The sequence below is a fragment of the Vulpes lagopus genome, chromosome 5 (assembly GCF_018345385.1).
Source record: "Vulpes lagopus strain Blue_001 chromosome 5, ASM1834538v1, whole genome shotgun sequence".
In the NCBI taxonomy this organism is placed as follows: domain Eukaryota; kingdom Metazoa; phylum Chordata; class Mammalia; order Carnivora; family Canidae; genus Vulpes; species Vulpes lagopus.
Window position 1 is genome coordinate 28,372,048 of NC_054828.1, and position 19,481 is coordinate 28,391,528.

Genomic DNA, 19,481 nt, shown 5'->3' on the forward strand with positions numbered 1-19,481 from the left:
AAAACTGAAAGGAAAAAAAAACTGAGAGAACTAAAAGGAGAAATGGACAAAACCGCTAGGCAAAAAAATCTCTGAAGACATTCCACATCTCTATAACAGAATAAAACCAACCATCTTGAACTAATGAACATTTACAAATACCACCTAACAATTGCAGAATACACATTCTTTTCAAGTGTGCATGAAATGTGCACCAAGATACATGTTGGGCCATAAAACAAATCTCAGTACATTTCAAAAGATGAAACTGTTACAGGCTATGTTTTCTGACATAAATTGTAGTAAATTAGATAACAAGGTATCTTTTAAAATCCTGAAATATTTACAAATTAAACATTTCTTTTAAAAATGAATCAAAGAAAAAAGCTACCAGAGAAAAAAAATATTCTGAACTCACTAACAATGAAGATATTACCTATCAAGATTTGGATTCAGTTAAAGGAATGCTTACAGAAATTTTAAATGACTATAAGAGAAGAAAGGCTTCAGAGCAATTATCTAAGTTTCCACCTTAAGCTAGAAAAAGAAATGCAAATTAAACTCAAAGTAAGTCAAAGAAAATAAATAATAAAGTTCTAAGCAGATGTCCATGAAAGAGAAAACAAAGAATAGGGAAAACAACAACAACAATAACAAACCCCAAATCTGGTTTTTGAAAACAGTTATGATATACCCTGAACAAGACTTATCAAGAAAGAAGTGAGAAAAAAACCCCACAGATTATATCTGAAAGAAGGAACATCACTATAGATTCTGCAGGCACTAAAAAAATAGTAAGGGAATATTATCAAATATGTTTTGTTAATATATTAGAAAACATTGATGAAAAGGACAAATACCTTGAAAAACACAACTTTCCAACTTTCATCATTGGCATGATGAAACAGAAAATCTCTATGCCTGTTACAGAACAGAATTTCATTTTCTTTTTTTTTTTTTTTTAAGATTTTACTTATTTATTTATTTCAGAGAGAGAGGGAGAGCAAGCACCTGCAGGGGGAGAAGCAGAGGGGTAGGGAAAAGCAGACTCCCCATTGAGCAGGGAGACTGACAGGGGGTCTTGGGATCAAGCCCCTGAGCTCATGACCTCAGCCAAAGGCAGATGTTTAACTGAGACACCCATGCACCCATACAGAACAGAATTTCTCGTCAAACTTTTCCTGCTTTGTTTCCTTATATAGAAGGGGAAAAATCCCATAGACCCCAACTCTGGCAGAACTCCATTCCAAAGGTATTTCAAAGATGCGGGGCTGTACCACCCCTTGTGAAAGGATAAATGGGAACACACAGCCTGGGCTCTGAAAAGCAAGGCCTTGTCATTAGAATGGACCTCCACATCAGTCCAAAGCCGCATCCCCTAGACCTTCCTTATGACCAATATGGAACAACGCTGCCAAGGGAACAAGTGAAAAAATCTCAAAAACATAGTTATTATTGGCCACTCAATAAATATGTGTTTATTAATTGGCTAATCCAGAATTACTGAGTAAAATCCAAGTACTGGAAATTGCCTGACTGGAGGAGTGCTCCTCAACTGGGGTGTTACTGACATGTTGGATAGGATACACCTACTGGGTGGGCTCTCATACTCTGTAAGACATTCCGTATTCCTGGTCCTCAGGAATATTTCAGTAGCAACCCAAATCAGTATGTCATCAGAAAATAAATAAAAACAAAAATAAAACACATCCTCATCCATTTCATACTACCTGTTGGAGGCAAGTACTACTGAAAATTCAGAACCAAATTTCTAAACATGTTTAGAAAAGCTAGCCTGTCACATAAGAGAGGCCACAACAGGAAAACAGCACATTCTCCCCGAAACCACACACAGCCATTGTCTTAATCAACAGCTTCCTAAAGGGGTTTATACATTCCAAGGAATGAAGAACACATCCGCTAGAGTATGTACAACTTCTATTTATTTTTTATTTCATCTTGAAAAGGACTAAGAATAAAATTAAGCATCACTAATATTTAATGAGTGGACTGACAATCATACTTCTATGTAACACACATGCATTGGGGGTCCATGCACGTTTTTTGCCAAGAAGGATGTGAGATCAAAAAAGCTCAGAGGTCTGTGGTTTGAGGAGGTTTGGAGTTGATGCAGCCACCTCAAAGGCTAAAGGACGGCATTCTGGTTGTGTTTTCCAACCAGTGTTGCTTTCTGAGTACTCTACCTTCACAGTGTGGGAATCCAATCTGTGACAGAATTTGTTTCAAGGTCAATTTGTTGTTCTTAAGCCCATGCAGTTGAAGCCATTCCTCCGATGAGATGAGACTCTGCCCAGCCAAGTCTGTTTTGGTGTTGCTTTGTCCCTCCTGCCCCGGCAGCGGCTGCTCAGAGATGGTGGAAGATAAGACTGATAGTGCCATCTCTGAATTGGGATCTAAGTAAGTCACAGAGACCTCCTATAAGGGCAATTGTCAAAAATCAGTATTCCTGAAGACTTAGAAACAATCTAACATCAACAGAGGATTGGTTTCATATTAATTACAGTACAACCATTAAGTGGATTTCCATCCACCATGTTAAAAATGTTAACATAGATGCATATTTGCTGACAAGATATCCACATACATTGCTAAAATGTATCTACAAAATTAAATATCTATCCATATATCCCTATATACAAGGAGAAAAGCATCGAGAAAGGTAAGTGTTAACAGTTTATAGTAGTTTTATCTGTGTGGTGGACGTAAGTGTAGTTTTTGCCTTTCTTATATTGTTTAAATTTTTACATTATTAAAACATTTCTGAAAGAGGATTTACTTTTATAACCAGAAAAATGCAAAGCTCTTCCATTCTGGAAAATAAACATTTGCTCCTGAACCTTCATTACACATCAATATTCCGATTATAATTGCATCTAACCTTTTACTTCCAAAAAGGATACACAGGGTAAAACTCTGAGAGAAAACACACCTGTTCTACAGGTGGAATGTGTAACAGGGAACTAATGACAGAGTGGGAACAAGATCACGGCTCAGCCCAGCTAGAATACAAGGATTCACTTTCCAAATGTCTTTTTTTTTTTTTTTTAAGATTTTATTTATTTATTCATGAGAGACACAGAGAGAGAGAGAGGCAGAGACAGAGGCAGAGGGAGAAGCAGGCTCCATGCAGGGAGCCTAACGCAGGACTTCATCTCAGGACTCCAGGATCACACCCTGGGCAAAAGGCAGACACTCAACCACTGAGCCACCCAGGCGTCCCTCCAAATGTCTTATTTTAAAGTTGGACTTAAAAAAAAAATTAAAAAAAAATAAAGTTGGACTTAAACATCCTGAATCATGTGGCCAGCTGTTCTGGGACCAACTAGACTCAAGGCAATATGCTACATATTAAACTTATCTAGACCTGCCTAAATATAGCTAGTGTACACAAGAGGAAAGGAGTGGCCCAGACTGTCATGCAATCTTAACCCACTCACCACAACTTCAGGCAGGGCGTGATTAACTTGGGAGAAAAAGAAAGGTCTGTTTAACCTCTGTACCCAGAGCATGAAACACATTTAAGTTTGTTCCCTGGACTGTCTTTGCAACGACAGAAATGCTCTTTTTTCCCATTTCTAAAACTCCAACCACATTCCCTGAAGGTCTCTGTTATGATATGAAAATCAGTCAAGGGACATTTGGGTGGCTCAGGGGTTGAGCGTCTGCCTTCCACTCAGGGCATGATCCCAGGCTCTGGGATCAAGTCCCACATCGGGCTCCTGCAGGGAGCCTGCTTCTCCCTCTGCCTATGTCTCTGCCTCTCTCTCTCTCTGTGTGTCTCTCATGAATAAATAAAATCTTTAAAAATCAGTCAAATAAAGAAGCCAACTGGACAGAAGCTAGGGAGGTTTCATGAAAAGATATTAGGAATATTATTATTAGCAATGAATGAGTAATGCATGGAAAAGGACTTGATGGACTGGAAAGAGTTATGTCCAAATAAATTATTTAAAAGTCATTATCCTTTAGTAATTGTACCTTGTTTTTATGCCCACTTTTACTCCGAGTACCTTTTTACACCCAAGTTCCCAGTCATATGGGCTATTAAGTTTGGGCTTCTCCTCCTCCTTTAGATTCACAGAATATGAAAATAAGAACAGACTTCAACTTTCTATTTGAGATCTGTCCAAAAAGACTGCCAGCGGAAGGACTTTTAAATTTGGCTAGCGGTTTCCATGGAAACAAGAAAAGGAAGCTCAGAATAAAGATTTTTTATTATTTCATCATGTCCAATTAATCTTTCTTCTCCCTGACACACATTCACCCATCTCCTATGTTCTTCGTACTAGAGGGAACTACATGTCATAGGTTCAAAAGGTAGCACAGCTATGTAAATTGTCCTTAAAAGACTCCTAAACTGGATTTTGGGAACTTAAAGGTTTCAGAAAAGTCATATATTTTAAGGCCAAATGGACCCGTTTTGATTTTAAGCAAAAGGCAACTGAATCCTCCAGCTAAGGTGCATGCCCCAGTGCCTCCTGCATTCACATGGCTTTAAAAAAGACTTAAGTAAATATTTTTTAAAGGTCTGGTTGGCTCTACTGTATTTGAGAACCTGTATGAGTCACTCTTATTCAGATCTCGATTCTTAGGGATTTTTAGCCTGAGAATACCCATATTGTCGGAAATGAAAGCAACCGGAAAATGTAAATATTCCAAGAAAACAGGAAAGGAAAGAAAGGGCATCTCCCAAAAGAAAGGATCACTCTGCTCAGACTAGGTAAGAGATACTGTGGCAGAGCAAGGAAACCTACCAGAGCAATGATGCCAAATGACCTGACAAAGCAAGCCCTCCACACATCACCCACCTGCTTTCCCACCTCCAAGCTGGTCTCAGGTGGTTCTCCTATGTGAAATCTTAACCTTCAAGGCCCATTTCAGACTCTATTTCCTCCATTAAGCCTCTCCAGACCCCTCACCAACCTTCTGTAGCATCTCTCCAGCAAAGTTCCAACTTTCACATTGACGCTTCCCCAGTATGACTTTGGGCACTTCAGATATGTGTTCTCTAGACTAAAAGAAGGTTCAATGACTACAGGGACAAACTATATGAATGTCCTCAGCACCGTGCCTTAGATACAGGTGGCACTTTGTAATCATGTTGAGTTGAATTAAATTGATCACTCAGAATTAACTGAGAATACTGATTTTCAAACAAGGCAGTGATTTTTTTTAGGTCGAACAAGGCCAGTATCAGGAAATAGCTGTCTCTTTAAACGGAGACATATTGTTTTCCAGATATTATTATGTTCTTTTATTATTAGTGTGATTTTTCAAGATTTCTTTACCCGAGGTTATTGCAAATTGAGGAACAGAGGAATCCAGAAGTAAGAGACAACAAATCCAGTTGAACACTGCCCTAAGTTTTAAAATCTATCCCAGGGACGCCTGGGTGGCTCAGTGGTTGAGCGCCTGCCTTTGGCCTAGGGCATGATCCTGGAGTCCTGGGATCGAGTCCCACATCGGGCTCCCTGCGTGGAGCCTGCTTCTCTCTCTGCCTGTGTGTCTCTCCCTCTCTCTTGCTGTGTCTCTCATGAATAAATAAATAAAATCTTAAAAAAATAAAAATAAAAATAAAAAATAAAATCTATCCCAAGAGCTAACGTTTGGGGAAAATAGGAAGGGATTTCCAAAGTAGAATGAAGAAGTATAAACAGAAAAAAAATAAAAGAATAAGAAGGACTGAAAGTCTGAGCTGAAGGCAGGAGCAGACTGGCAGAGCCTAGGGGAAAAAAATAGAAAGGGTTAAGTGGGCACAAGCCAAAGGCCCCAATCAAAGGAAACAGGGGCTCCAAGTGCAGCCAGCCTGTGCTGCTGAAGTCTGCCCATAGGGGGCAGCTAAGAGATGCCCCAAGGTTGTCCTGAGGTGAGCACCTTGAAGTTGTCATGGCTTAAGAGAGTAGGTCCTATAAGGTCAGAGATGGAGGCACAGTACACAAATTCAAGTCCATTATTCAGCTCAAACATCTGGTATAGTTCTGTTTTATTATCAACACCCAAAATGTCCTATATCCCTGTTAGTCCTTGCTGAAAATGAAGTCTAGATTATGTTGATCTATCTTGTGATTTATGTGGATGTTGAATTACAATTGTTCCAGGGGGAAAGGAAGCTGGAATAAAGCCCCAGTGGGTATCCTGCTGCAACTCTTCCCCAGAAACCCTTAATCTACTCCTCTACTCCTCCCTCTATTCTCCTGCCTTGAGGAGCGAGGCTAGCCATGCCTTCTTGATCATCTGCTCCAATCATGTGGGTAGAGGCAAGGAGACTGAAATGGATTGGCCCACAGTTGAGAAAACGGGGGCCAAGAAAAGAAAATCTAAGAGTAATTGGGCTGCTCTGGGAAGGTCACTTCTGAGAAGAAAGAAACCAAGAGCTCCCAAAAAGACCAAAGGAAAACTCTCCCAAGTGGTAACTAAACCTAAGGAAGGTTTATGCCCACACAAAAAGAGGAAAAGAAAATGGGGCTCGCCCTAGTGACGTGACTGTGAAAACCACGTTAAGCGTGGAGGAAGGGAAGAGCACCGGAGGATAATCCAGACCCGGAAAGTTGCAGAAAGCTGGACTCCATGCAGATCCCTTTGTTTTAGACTATTCATGTTATCACTACTTCTTAAAAATAAATTTGTCTTGGTTCTTGTGTTAACTGCAAAGCCCACGTGCACTTCACTTCTTATTACTGTTGGCCCATGGTGAGACAGAAACCAGGAGAGCTGGTCCTCCAGCAGCGCGCCTGAGCTCCGCGGGGAGCGGGGCGGGGCGGGGCGGCTGCTCAGCAGGAAGGGTCCCGTACCTGTGCCTCAGCCGGCCCTACTGCCAAAGGGTAGCTCGGGGAACCTGAGAAAGTGCTGAACTCCCGTGGAGGGCGGCCCCTCCACAGCCTGCGGAACACCTCGGCACCTCGAAGGTTCTGGCGTGGAAGGGATGGCATCCCACTTACTAGGCAATCTGTCGGAGGAGAGCCAAGAAGGTTCCTGTTCAGCAGCCGCCCTCCCCTCCCCTGAGGGCCACGTGACCCCAGAGGGCGGGCGAGGGGCGCATCCTGCTGGTTGATAAAGCGGCGACTCCCGCGGGCGAAGGGTCGCCGCTTGGCGCGAAGGATTCCAGACGTTCGATCTCTCTGGGGCCCCAGCGCAAAGCGCGCGGCGTGTTGACCGCGGCGTCGCCGCGGTTGCTTGGACGCGGCCAATCACGGAGCGGCTCCCTGAGCCGGCCCCGCCCACAGAGCGCGCGCCCGGCGGGGGCGGGGCCAGCGGCCCGAAGGGGCGGGGCTCCGAAGCGAGTTTGAGGGCGAGGTAGGGAAAGGTGTCCGGGTCCCCAAGGCTCCTTTTTTTTTTTTTTTTAAGATTTTATTTATTTTTTCATGAGAGACACAGAGAGAGAGATGCAGAGACACAGGCAAAGGGAGAAGCAGGCTCCATGCAGGGAGCCGGACGCGGGACTCGATCCTAAGTCTCTAGGATCACACCTGGGCTGAAGGCAGCGCTAAACCGCAGAGCCACCCGGGCTGGCTCCCGCCCCCAAAGGCTCCTTTGGGACGCAAAGCAAGAGCCCCACGCCAGGGAACAGGGCGGACCGACCCCTGCACCCACTGTTACTAGGAAAATTAACAACGGTGGTGAATATTTATTAATTAAGTTAACAAGCAGATAACACACCGCAGAGCCCGGGTAAGGGGCGAAGGCGCCCAAGAACGGGAGGGAGGCCAGTGCACCGCAGGAAACGTTAGTTAACTTTTGTGCCTACTTTTCAGCCTGCAGAGCACTTGCCCCTGCGTCATTTTGTTTAATTTTCACCAGAACGGGGCAGCCCCGGTGGCTCAGAGGTTTGGCGCCACCTTCAGCCGGGGGCGTGATCCTGGGAGACCGGGGATCGAGTCCCACATGGGCTCCCTGCATGGACCCTGCTTCTCCCTCTACCTGTGACTTTGCCTCTTTCTCTCTGTGTCTCTCATCAATCAATAAATAAAATCTTAAAAAAAAAAAAATTTTTTTTTTTTCACCAGAACGCTGTGAAGAGCTATTGTTTTTCATTTTACAATTGAGGGAAAGAAGCTTAAAGAGGTGGGGCGGCTGTGAGTGAAGGTAAGACAGGTGAGATGGAGATGCAATTTTGGAGGAGCGGCTGCAGTTACCAAAAATACCCTTATCTATCAGATATGAGTATTCCTAAGGCATTATTTTCTCCTTTCAGCTTTATTTTTAACCCTTGTTTTGACCATATCAGGCAAAGAGCTCAAAATATAAGCCTTTGATTTTTCAGGCCCTTGGAAATAAATTTGTGCTTAATGAAAAGCGTCTTTAAAGCCTCAATTTAAGATCCCACAGGCAAGTACTGTTTTACAATGTTGGGGATATTAAACTATGTTTTAGATTTTAAAACTCAAAGTAACCAGGTCATTTGTAGGTTTTTGAATCAAAGATCTAATAAAACATGGTTAATAGTAGAACTGAACAATTCTGTCCGCCACCTCCCCCCCCAAAAAAAAAAGTCTACTTTATCCGCATGGGGGTTATTTTTCCTACATTCTTTTAATGCCTTTATAACTTTAAAGGTACTAACAGGTTTGATCTCAGGTCACAAATCATTCCATAAAATTGTTAGATTGTATACCATTAGCCTTACAAATGACACCGGCAATCACACCACCAGAGAACAAAAACTCAACAATACTAAATGATTGTGCTCAGAAGGGAAGTAGTAGCAGCCACGCCCACATTTGCCAATGCCACAGTAATCCCTGCCGTCCACACCTTGCCAGCCTAATATTATTGGGTCTCATGAGTTAGAGCGCCTAGCATTCACACAGCCAAACCCATTGCCTTACAAGGTCACACCAGGCACTCCTGTCCCCACCGTCACCCCTTGCATTTTCCCTTCCCTGGGACACTTGCCACTTATATGCAAGTTATTGTAAATGATTCTATGCTTTTGTTAATTATGTGTATATGCCTTCATGCATTCGCTCATATGAAAGTGTTAAACATTAATTACTTAAATTGTAGATAGATAAGTAAGCGGAAGCTTAGGTCCTTTTGAAGTATTGTATAATTGTTCCTGATCAGCTAGCCACAGGTTGGCTCACTTCATTTTTGCGTGTTGAGTGGTCTAGAGTAAGAATACTTTTAGCACGGTTGTGATATACCATTGTTCTGAACTTTAACAAATTTGTTTTGAATTTGCATTTCACAGATCATTTGTATCCTACTCTCAACCTTAATAAATGGTATTTATCGTGTCACTCCCATCCTTACCTCAGACTCTTTGCCACTGCCCACAACATAAATGCTCCAGCAGAGGTCTGGTGCCTGCCTCTGACCACAGATAATCTTTACTCAAACCACCCCCCTTCACCTGGATTGCACCAGCTTGGGAGCCCCAGAGCCCCAGGTCTATTCAGGGTCAGTTCAAGCTCTTCTCTCTTCACAAAGCCTTCCATGGAACTCCAGCCCCAATCATTTTTCCCCACCTGTCCAGACTCCGAGCATCAGTTGGCAGTCAGCCCTCTTGGCAGTGGTGTACTGCTTGTGACAGCCCTTCAATTGTTATTTGACCTTTGTGCTGTTTTTTCAGGTTGAATGGTTTTTCTTTTCCTTTAAACAAGTCTATTACTGGCACTATATATGCTTACAATCATAATTAGAATCTTTGGAGGAGGGCAGAGTCCCATGAAACTAAGGGAGGAGAAACAGTTTTTCTTTTTTTTTTTTTTTAAGACTTTATTTATTTATTCATTAGAGACACAGAGAAAGAGACAGAGAGAGAGGCAGAGACACAGGCAGAGGGAGAAGCAGGTTCCATGCAGGGAGCCTGATGCGGGACTCGATCCTGGGACTCCAGTTTTTCTAACCCACTGCAAGAACTGGAACCAGAAAGAACAGTAGAATATTGATTAAAGGGAATCATAGATATGTGTGAGATAAACTTAGCACAAAAGCACTCCCTTGGAAGAGGAAGGCAGGGGAAGGGGGGTTGGGAGTAGAGTAACCAAGTCAGATTTCAGTCACCACTGCCTTGGTGGGCAGTTGGTCTAAGGTGTTTGGGCTCTCAGGGGCTGCCTTGAGGGAGATCAGTGTGTGGGAGCAGGGGAAGGTTCAGCAGTTCATGGTTCACTCCTGGGGGAGTGATTGCAGACCTGTGACTCTCCATCTAACATCTTTTGTAAGGAATAGAGCTGTTGTGCATAACTGTTCTACTCTTGATAATTACTATCTTCAGGGTTAGCCAACTTTTAAAACAATAGCTAGTATTTATTGAATGCCAGACAGTTCCAAGCAATTTAAATATACTGCATCTTTAAATCCTTACAAAAGTTCCAGGAGGAAAAATACCATAATTATCCCCATTTTACAGACAAGTAAACTAAGACATAAGATTGAGCAACTCCTCCAAGGCCCTCAACTAGAGAATTGAGCACCCAGAATTTGAACCCAAACAACCTGTCTCAGTACGCTGCCCTCATTATATGCTGTGTTGATCAATTATTGGCCCTCATTTCCTCCAAAAGAAATTTCCCATCATCCCAGTTATACAGTATTCATTTAGAACTGGATATTAATCCCACAATGGAAACCTCACTGGATTTGAGTGGGTTTTTAACAGCACACATCTCAACATTGAATGGCATAAAGCAAGTCTGTTTTCTAATTACCCCTCCCTCCCACACTTCCTGTTAACTTTGCAATGTGCCATTGTTTTTAAATAAACTGGATGCTTGTTAGTCTATTACTCCATCCCGATTAGTAAATTAAGAGTTGAGCAATATCTTATCTAAACAAAAAATTTCCAAACACTTGGAAATTTAAAATCACTCTTCAAAATAGATACTTATCCTAAAACCTGGTGAAGACAATACTGCTGGATAAGATTTTGATCATATGGAAATGTTATTCAGGGATGGGCCTGAATCTTGCCTTAGGCTGGGTCATCCTCTTATGGTTCCTGAGGAGAAAAGTGCACACATAGGCCAATGGCAATGGGCAATAGGTGTTTCCTGTTTCGGTCCCTCTAACCCAAGGACAAATTGACCGGGCAGCCCTGAGGGGGTTCAGGACTTGGACTCAGAGCTAAGGCCTTTCCCCTTCTTTTTTTTTTTTTTTTTTTAAAAAAAAAAACAACAACAACCTATTTTTAAATTTTATTTATTTATTCATGACAGAGAGAGAAAGAGAGGCAGAGGGAGCCCAACGTGGGACTCGATCCCGGGTCTCCAGGATCATACCCCAGGCTAAAGGCGGCGCCAAACTGCTGAGCCACGGGGGCTGCCCAGCCTTTTCCCTTCTAAGCTCAGGTCTTTCTACCAGCTCCTTACCATGCCTGGCAGGCAAATATGTGGCACTGCTTATGTGGGAGGAAGAAAGAAAAGAGGACCTGCCCACAGGAAGATATAGCTGGTATAACTTCCCTTTCTTCCCCTTGGGGAAAGAGCAAAGTGCCAGAGAGAGAAACACACCCGGTGGATAACTTCACACTCGTAAACTTGGCACCATCAACATCTTGGAATCTGATCCAATTAGATCAATACTCCTGTTTCTTAAGGAGTGAAGGTAGAGAGGAAAGAGAGGAGACAGATGACATTAGAAGAGTTAGAGCATTCACACTGATGAATTTAATTGTAAAAATCCTAGGTGAAATAGTAGTAAATTGAATGTTAATAGACTTTTTTAAATCATTGGTTTAAAAGTGTGAAAGTACATACCTTTCTGCCAAGCAATTCCCCTGGTAGGTTTCCTTGAGAACATACAGAAGTATTTTTATAACGCAAAATAGCAAAATAATGGAAATCATCTCCATGTCCATCAATAAGGGAGTAGTTGAAATTATGGTATATTCTCATTGTGATATGATGGCAGTTAAAAATAAGTTTTTTTGTGACAATATAGAAAAGTTCCAAGGTATACTGTTGAGATTTTTTTTAATCAAATTGCAAAACAAATACATGAGGTATAGGGCATTTTGTGTTAAAAACATACACATACACACACACACAATTGTATTGATGCATTCATGTTTGCTTCCACTCATAACCCATTGGCCAGAGCAAGTCACATGACCCATCTAATTGCTAGAAGATGGAAAATATGGGGAGGACAGCATAATCCCTGGGCACTGGGAATTTCTCTTTGCCATATCAGCCAAGGTTTAACCTTTGGCAAACAACTGCTAGAAAGAGTTGCAGGCACTCTGCTTTCCACTGTGCTATATACATCACCTGAGGAAATGAGGTAGAGAACAAGCTGCCTGGAGGAATGTGGTTGCAAGGGCATGCAGAATATATAGAGAGCTGGAGAAAAATACATACAGGCACATTAGTCTAGCTTCATCTAAAACTATATATAGTTGATGCTTGACAACATGGGTTTGCGCTGTGCAGGCTCACTTTTATATGAATTTTTTTCAATAAACATAGTACAGTAGCATAGATGTATTTTCCTTATGATTTTCTTAATAACTTTCTTTTTCTAGTTTATTTCATTGAAAGTATATAGTATTAAAAAAGAACATAGTATATAATATATATAGCATACAAAATATGTGTTAATCAACTGTTCATGTCAGCTTCCCTGACCCTACTTTCGAGGACCAACTATGCTGACATTTTCTTGCTCAGATAGAAATGTTGTTACAGAGTTAGGAGTCTCTCGTGTTTTGTCACCCTCTCTGATTTTTCCCACTCATTTTCTCTCCTTTCCCCTATAATCCCTTTCACTATTTTTTATATTCCCCATATGAGTGAAACCACATAATGTTTATCCTTCTCCAATTGACTTACTTCACTCAGCCTAATACCTTCCAGTTCCATCCACGTTGAAGCAAATGGTGGGTATTGGAAGGGGAGCTGGGCAGGGGGATGGGGTGACTGGGTGACGGGCACTGAGGAGGGCGCTTGATGGGATGAGCACTGGGTGTTATACTATATGTTGGCAAATCAAACTCCAATAAAAAATATACAAAAAAAAAAAGAAATGTTGTTACAAAGATTGGGTTTATAATATTATATGCCAAGGGCTTTTGTAAAATATTAAGAAATGATCATGTGAAGATTATCTCTACATATTCCTCAAGTACCTATTGAAGATGCCATTATGTTATTCTAAGTCAGCTTTCAAATACCCTATGTTTCTCTGGGAGTGAAGGGCTATGGAAATGTTACCTTTGTTGAGTGGGTGCTTTTTTGTTTTTGGTTTTGGTTTTTATTATGCCTTGAACTCACCCAGAGTATCTCTCTGAAACCCTCGGCCTCCCCCAACTCTTTCAGCTCTCAATCAGAATTATTCTACTCTGGTCTTAAGTTTTTTGTGGGTGCATAAGGGGCGGGCTATTAAGTGTAGCTCTGTGCCTTTCAAGAAAAGAATAGGGCATAAATAAAACCTCAAACAGAAATGGAGGTGTCTTTGTGTCCTCCAAAGATGGTGTGGTTTTGAGGAGTTGCTGGAAAAGGTGGGGACACAGAGACCACTCCACCTCTGGGAATGGGCCAATGGTCTCACATATTTCAGGGCTCAGAAACTTGGGGTGAAAGGGGCTCTGCCCTCTTATTTACTTAAGGCTTCCTCTCCCAGCTCTCCATCTTCTGGAAGGTGAAGGATCAAGGATCATTCCGTGGCTAAAGCTTCCAAAGGGCAAGCAAAGCCCCCAAGGCCTCACTCACCTGGAGCCGCCAATGCCACCTCCTCTCTCAAGGTGGCAGGAATTTGTCTCCACCCTCCAAACCCCAAAACCCAGCCTTTTAGCTCAGCTTCACACGTGTCCTTCCTTCTAACCAAGGAATTAGCCCTGTTCTGGAATCATTAACAGATAATGGAGAGATTGTTGATTTTTAGCTACAGTAAAAGCTGAAGCAAAATTCCCAGAAAGTCATTATATAAATGCCCCCTTTTGTCTTTTGAAGTCCTCTTTAACTTAAAGGATGATTTTTTTATAAATTTATTTTCTATTGGTGTTCAATTTGCCAACATATAGCATAACACCCAGTGCTCATCCCATCAAGTGCCCCTCTCAGTGCCCGTCACCCAGTCACCCCTACCGCCCACCTCCCCTTCCACTACCACTAGTTCGTTTCCCAGAGTTAGGAGTCTCTCATGTTCTGTCTCCCTCCCTGATACTTCCCACTCATTTTTTTCTCCTTTCCCCTTTATTCCTTAAAGGATGATTTTAAGAGAATACATAATTAGTAGGCTTCTTCCCTTGGTGGAGAACTTTTCTAACATCATGGTGAATGCCAAGCTCAAATCCCTTGCAAAGCTGCAAGCCTCAGTCTTTAAGATCCAAACTGCATTTCCTGAAAGAACAGGACAAGGAGTAGATTATGACTAATGTGAAATAGAAATCCCATAGAGCCATTCTGTAAAAGAATAAATTCATCTAAATAAGAGAAGCAGGGATCCCTGGGTGGCGCAGCGGTTTAGCGCCTGCCTTTGGCCCAGGGCGCGATCCTGGAGACCTGGGATCGAATCCCACATCGGGCTCCCGGTGCATGGAGCCTGCTTCTCCCTCTGCCTGTGTCTCTGCTTCTCTCTCTCTCACTGTGTGCCTATCATAAATAAATAAAAAAATTTAAAAAAAAAATTTAAAAAAAAAATTAAAAAAAAAAAAATAAGAGAAGCAAAAAGTAACCTCTTTCCAATGAGATGTATCCATTAATTGGCTGTATAAAATTAAGTGTCAGGTACATAGGGCATACCCATCTTTATTCCCTTATCTGTTTTGGTATACATGGGTGTCTCAGTGACTGCACCCTTGATTATTGTAATAAGGTGGCCCTTTGTTTTAAATAGAATTTGGGGGCTTATATGCCAAACCTCATGAAACCAACAGGCAATAATTCTGTTCCTGGGCCATACCTATTCTATCCAAAGTGTAGAAAGAGGGGATATAAAGGGCGTAGGAATCAGAGACAAGGGGCCAATGGGCCTATGCACTGAATAAAGACTCTTACTAACTCTGCAACCTTAGTCAAGTTATTTACACTCTCTGATCAAGCTGCCAGGACAGACATGGAACAGAGAAGGAAGGAGCCTAGCTTTGGACCAGAAGGGTAGAATGCAAACACACTAAAGGGTCGATGGCCGGGATCCCTGGGTGGCGCAGCGGTTTGGCGCCTGCCTTTGGCCCAGGGCGTGATCCTGGAGACCTGGGATCGAATCCCACATCAGGCTCCCGGTGCATGGAGCCTGCTTCTCCCTCTGCCTGTGTCTCTGCCTCTCTCTCTCTCTCTGTGACTATCATAAAAAAAAAAAAAAAAAAAAAAAAAAGATTAAGGGTCGATGGCCACAGGAAGCCCACGCCATGAAAAGAGGGGTGAATACAGCCACATTGATGGGTGCCAGCAGTGAGGGCTGAACAAGACACCTGTGCACAGCAGCCCTGGGTGGCACACTCCCAGCAGCTCAGAATCCCCTTGTGCAGGGGCCAGGTCTTTTGCGCCCTTGGACCTACCCAAGATGCTGGTCCAAAGAGCAAGAGAAGAAGCAAGCATCACAGGCAGGCACACTGAGGGGATCCTCCCCCATCCCAACATAGACTTGACTTTTGAAACTGGGTAATGGAAGTAGAACTTTAATCTGTATTCTTCCTCCAGATACCATGTGATTTACTCTCACTACCCTCAAGTCTTTGCTCAAATGTCACCTTCTCACCAAGGTCTTCCTTGACTGGGGCGCTGAAAACCACAGGCAACACTCTTTTTCCCATACTCTCTGCCTTCCTTGACTTTCCTTCATAGCATAGGTCACTGTCCAACTTCTCTGACATTAATTTTGCATATATGTCTCTCCCCTGAGCTCTTAGAGAACAGAGATTTTTGTCTGTTTAGTTTTCTGCATATTTGTAGAGACCAGAGTGGTGCCTGACAAGTAATAAGTCCTCCATGCAGCTTTGTGAAATGAATAAAGATACGAGGAACTTAAGTCTTGCTACTTTTTTTTTTTTAAGGGTATTTCTCTAGGGTAACGACTTCATCAGAATAATGAAGCTCATTGATTGACCTTAACTAGGCAATCCACACTGAAAGACTTAATATTCCTCTGTGGCCATCAGGTAGAAACTCTAGATCAGTTACAATGATGCTAAGCTGCTGTAACAAGCAAAGCCAAAAATACACACTGGCTCAAACCCTACAGAAGTCCAGATCTTTCTCACTTAAAGACCAAATGTGATGTTCCTGATCAGCAGGTCCTCCAAGCAGTGATCCAAGGACCCAGTTTCCTGATGTCTTCTAACTCCACTGTCTTTATCACTGACCTACAAGGTGTGGTCTATCGCAAACCAGCAGAAGAGGAAAGAGAACTAGGGAGTGGCGGTGGGGAGGTTTCTGTGGGCCAGACCTAGAAGAGGCTTTCCTCCCTTTCACTTCAATTCCATTGGCTAAAATGAGAGAGGAAAACATGAGAGACTTCTAACTCTGGGAAACAAACAAAGGGTTGCAGAAGGAGAGGTGGGTGGGGAAATAGGATAACTGGGTGATGGATATTAAGGAGGGCACACGATGAGATGAGCACTGGGTATTATAATATATGTTGGCAAATTGAATTTAAATTTTTAAAAAAGAATGCTGATGTTTCAGAAAAAGATAAAATCATGACTCTTGTTCAGATATAACAATGAACATGTGTTAAAATTCTATTAAACTCATCAAATGAAGAAACCAGGAAGATACTGTAACCAATTCAAAGACAAAGTTTTTTTTTAATTTTATATGGATAAAATAATGTTGAATTAAATGTGCAAAAGGACACAGACTGGCTTTTCCACAGTGGGGAGGGAAGTCCATTTCTACCAGACAGGACATAATTTGCATGTGTGTCAGTTACCCACATTGCAGATTTACAAAATAGCTTCCATAAAATTGATCTGATAAGGCAGAAGGGTAAACTATAGATGATGCATTGTTTTCCACTGAAGCACAGATTTTTTTTTTCTACAACCCTATGTCAAAAGATTGGAGAACGAACACCTTTACATGAGTTGAATTAAAGTAAGATATGTAGAATATGTCATTTTTTTAAATCATTCTTACATTTTCAATTAACTGGTTAGCAATTAGTCCCAATCTCTTGAATAAGACAGTTTCAGGTATAATAGATTTTCTTTCAATGGACAAAAAGAGTAAAAAGAAAAAAATTTTGGTGTTTCCAACTTTAACAAAAAGACAAAACAAAACAGCAGAACTTCATTATCTTTTCCAAATGTAGTAAACTGAGCCTTAAATAACCACTGGAGAAACTGGGTGAAGGGTATACAAGACTTCTCTGTACTATTTTTGCAGCTTCCTGTGAATATATAGTTATTTTGAAATAAAAAGTTAAAAAAAGGGATCCCTGGGTGGCGCAGCGGTTTGGCGCCTGCCTTTGGCCCAGGGCGCGATCCTGGAGACCCGGGATCGAATCCCACATCGGGCTCCCAGTGCATGGAGCCTGCTTCTCCCTCTGCCTGTGTCTCTGCCTCTCTCTCTCTCTCTCTGTGACTATCGTAAATAAATAAAAATTAAAAAAAAATGTATGGGAAAATATTATTAAAAAAAAAAAAAAGTTAAAAAAAAAACATTTAAGAACACCAGGAGAGACCCTCAGGGATCCCACCTTCCCCTTCTGGTAGAAGGGAGGTTGTCTGTTAGGCACAGGGAGGGGGTGGGGATAAGGAGGCCTAATCTGTGTATTCCAGGGGGGTTAGCAAGTCTTACAGGAAACAGCATTTCTTTGCTCAAAGAAGACATGGATGTTGCAAAACCAAAATAGCTTGAGCGGGCTGGAGTGTGGAGAACTTGAACCAGGCAGTAGTAGATCTTAGCAGAAGACAGAATTCATTCTTTTTCTTAGGTTGTAGGACTTTAGGTTTTTATTTTTAGACTGTCAAATGTCAAAATGAATAATGGCAATAACACCAATGTCAGTGTCAATTGCCTGGTTTTGATAATGTGCTGCAGTTATGCAACGTGTTACCATTGGAAGCTCAGGAAGAGAATAGGGAACTCTCTGTACTATTTTTACAAATACCTCTGAGTCTATAATTAGTTTAAAATAAAAGTTTTTTTCCTAAAGGGGGCATATGTTTCAGTTTATATAGTTGACTGTATGAACTTTTGTTGATTATATCTTGTTCTCGACAGAGACAGAGCTAAAATTTCTTTGAGGTGTTAGGTCCATTGCAAAGTCCAATGCATTGGAGGTAAATGTGGACCAAGTTAATGTTAAAAGTACCATTCTGAAGGCGTTGGAACTTTTGCCATCAGCATCTTAAGGATCATTATAAAAAAATCAGCAAGAAGTAGAAGTGCTTTTTATACCATTGGAAAAGAGCAGACCCAAGAAAGAGCTTCCTTCGGCACATAATAGTCAACAGTCTAGTTTCCTGTGAAGAAAAAGCCTTGATTGTTTCTCTTCTCTCTGCAAATGTTTTCGAAGTCAAACCTTTGCAGATTTCTTTTCACCTACACACACCTAAACTCAAACATGGGCCTGCTATGCAAGTTTCTTTTGACAGAAACAATGCCATGGGGTGCCCAAATGCACAATCGCCCCATTCATCTTGCTCCACCAGGGCACTCAGTGTTTCTGATCTCCTTGGACACCTTTATGCCAGGCATCAGGACTCTGTCAATGCAGGGCCATCTACAGACATTCTTTGTGACTTGAAATGTTAACCTTCAGCTGTGTTATGAGTGGAACTCTAAAAAGCCCTGCCCTATCTGCCCTCTTTCTTTGCTAGTCTGTCCTTTGCCCTGGAAGCATCTTTGTTTCCACTCTGAAGACTCGAAGTTAGGGATAGGGAAAGATTTCTTTGCAGACTGAATAAGCTGAAGGGATTCTGTTGCCTCGTTTAGAAGAATAATAAGACTACAATTGTCTAGTGACCATCATCTTTTAAAATAGACCTTCCCTAAGGAACAAGGGATTGTTTTGAGGAAGTAGCTTTTTGTAGTGTCAAGTGGCATTCTCTGACAGTCATTTGTGAAGGGAAAGTTTTATCTGATGTGTTTCAGCTGGGAAGGATGCCCTAAGCTTGTTAATTCCAGTACTCTTTTGTCCTACTATACTAGGAACTGTAGAGGTGCTGCTTACTAGAAATGAAGGCCCGTTTGTGACCTCATTCTTGTATTTAAGGCCCCTTCTCACAGATCTTCTTTTTATGACAGAATATAAACAAACCCTTTGTGTGTCCTCCATGGGATTTGCAACTATAAGTGAAAGGATCCTGTCCTATCTTCCAAAAAGCAACTTATATGAGAAATCAGAAACACAACCTGTTCTCAGACTTAATTTCATTGAAGTAAATTGTTGAGGTTGAATTCCACTTAAAATTTGCTTTTTTTTTTTTTTTTTTTTTTTTTTTTGCACATATGGTGTTCTAATAGTTAAACCTTATAGCCAGGCATGGTGCTAGGGCTACAAGTAATCAAGACAAGCACAGTCTTTTCCCTTAGGAAATTTGCACCTAAATTACAAAGTCATCAATAAATAAAGACTAAATATATATCAAGGAAAGG

The 19,481-nt window shown here is 41.7% G+C and overlaps 1 protein-coding gene across 7 annotated transcripts in view; it reads right to left on the reverse strand.

Moving 5' to 3' along the window:
- Positions 1 to 7,114, reverse strand: part of VWA3B (von Willebrand factor A domain containing 3B) — a 205,380-nt gene extending 198,266 nt beyond the window's left edge. For 3 of the 7 annotated variants that reach the window (XR_005988108.1, XM_041757340.1, XM_041757337.1), the window contains exons 1-2: positions 6,939 to 7,114; positions 2,184 to 2,415 (exon numbers count right to left, since the gene is read on the reverse strand). Coding sequence is in view for 4 of the 7 variants with exons in the window: in XM_041757340.1 (XP_041613274.1) it covers positions 2,184 to 2,379 (196 nt within the window). In the remaining 3 variants the exon portion in view is untranslated. Of the gene's footprint in view, positions 1 to 2,183; positions 2,416 to 6,791; positions 6,914 to 6,938 lie in introns of those variants that run through there. The other 4 variants (XM_041757338.1, XM_041757339.1, XM_041757342.1 and 1 more) reach the window with 4 other exon arrangements.
- Between the last annotated feature and the right edge of the window lie 12,367 nt (positions 7,115 to 19,481).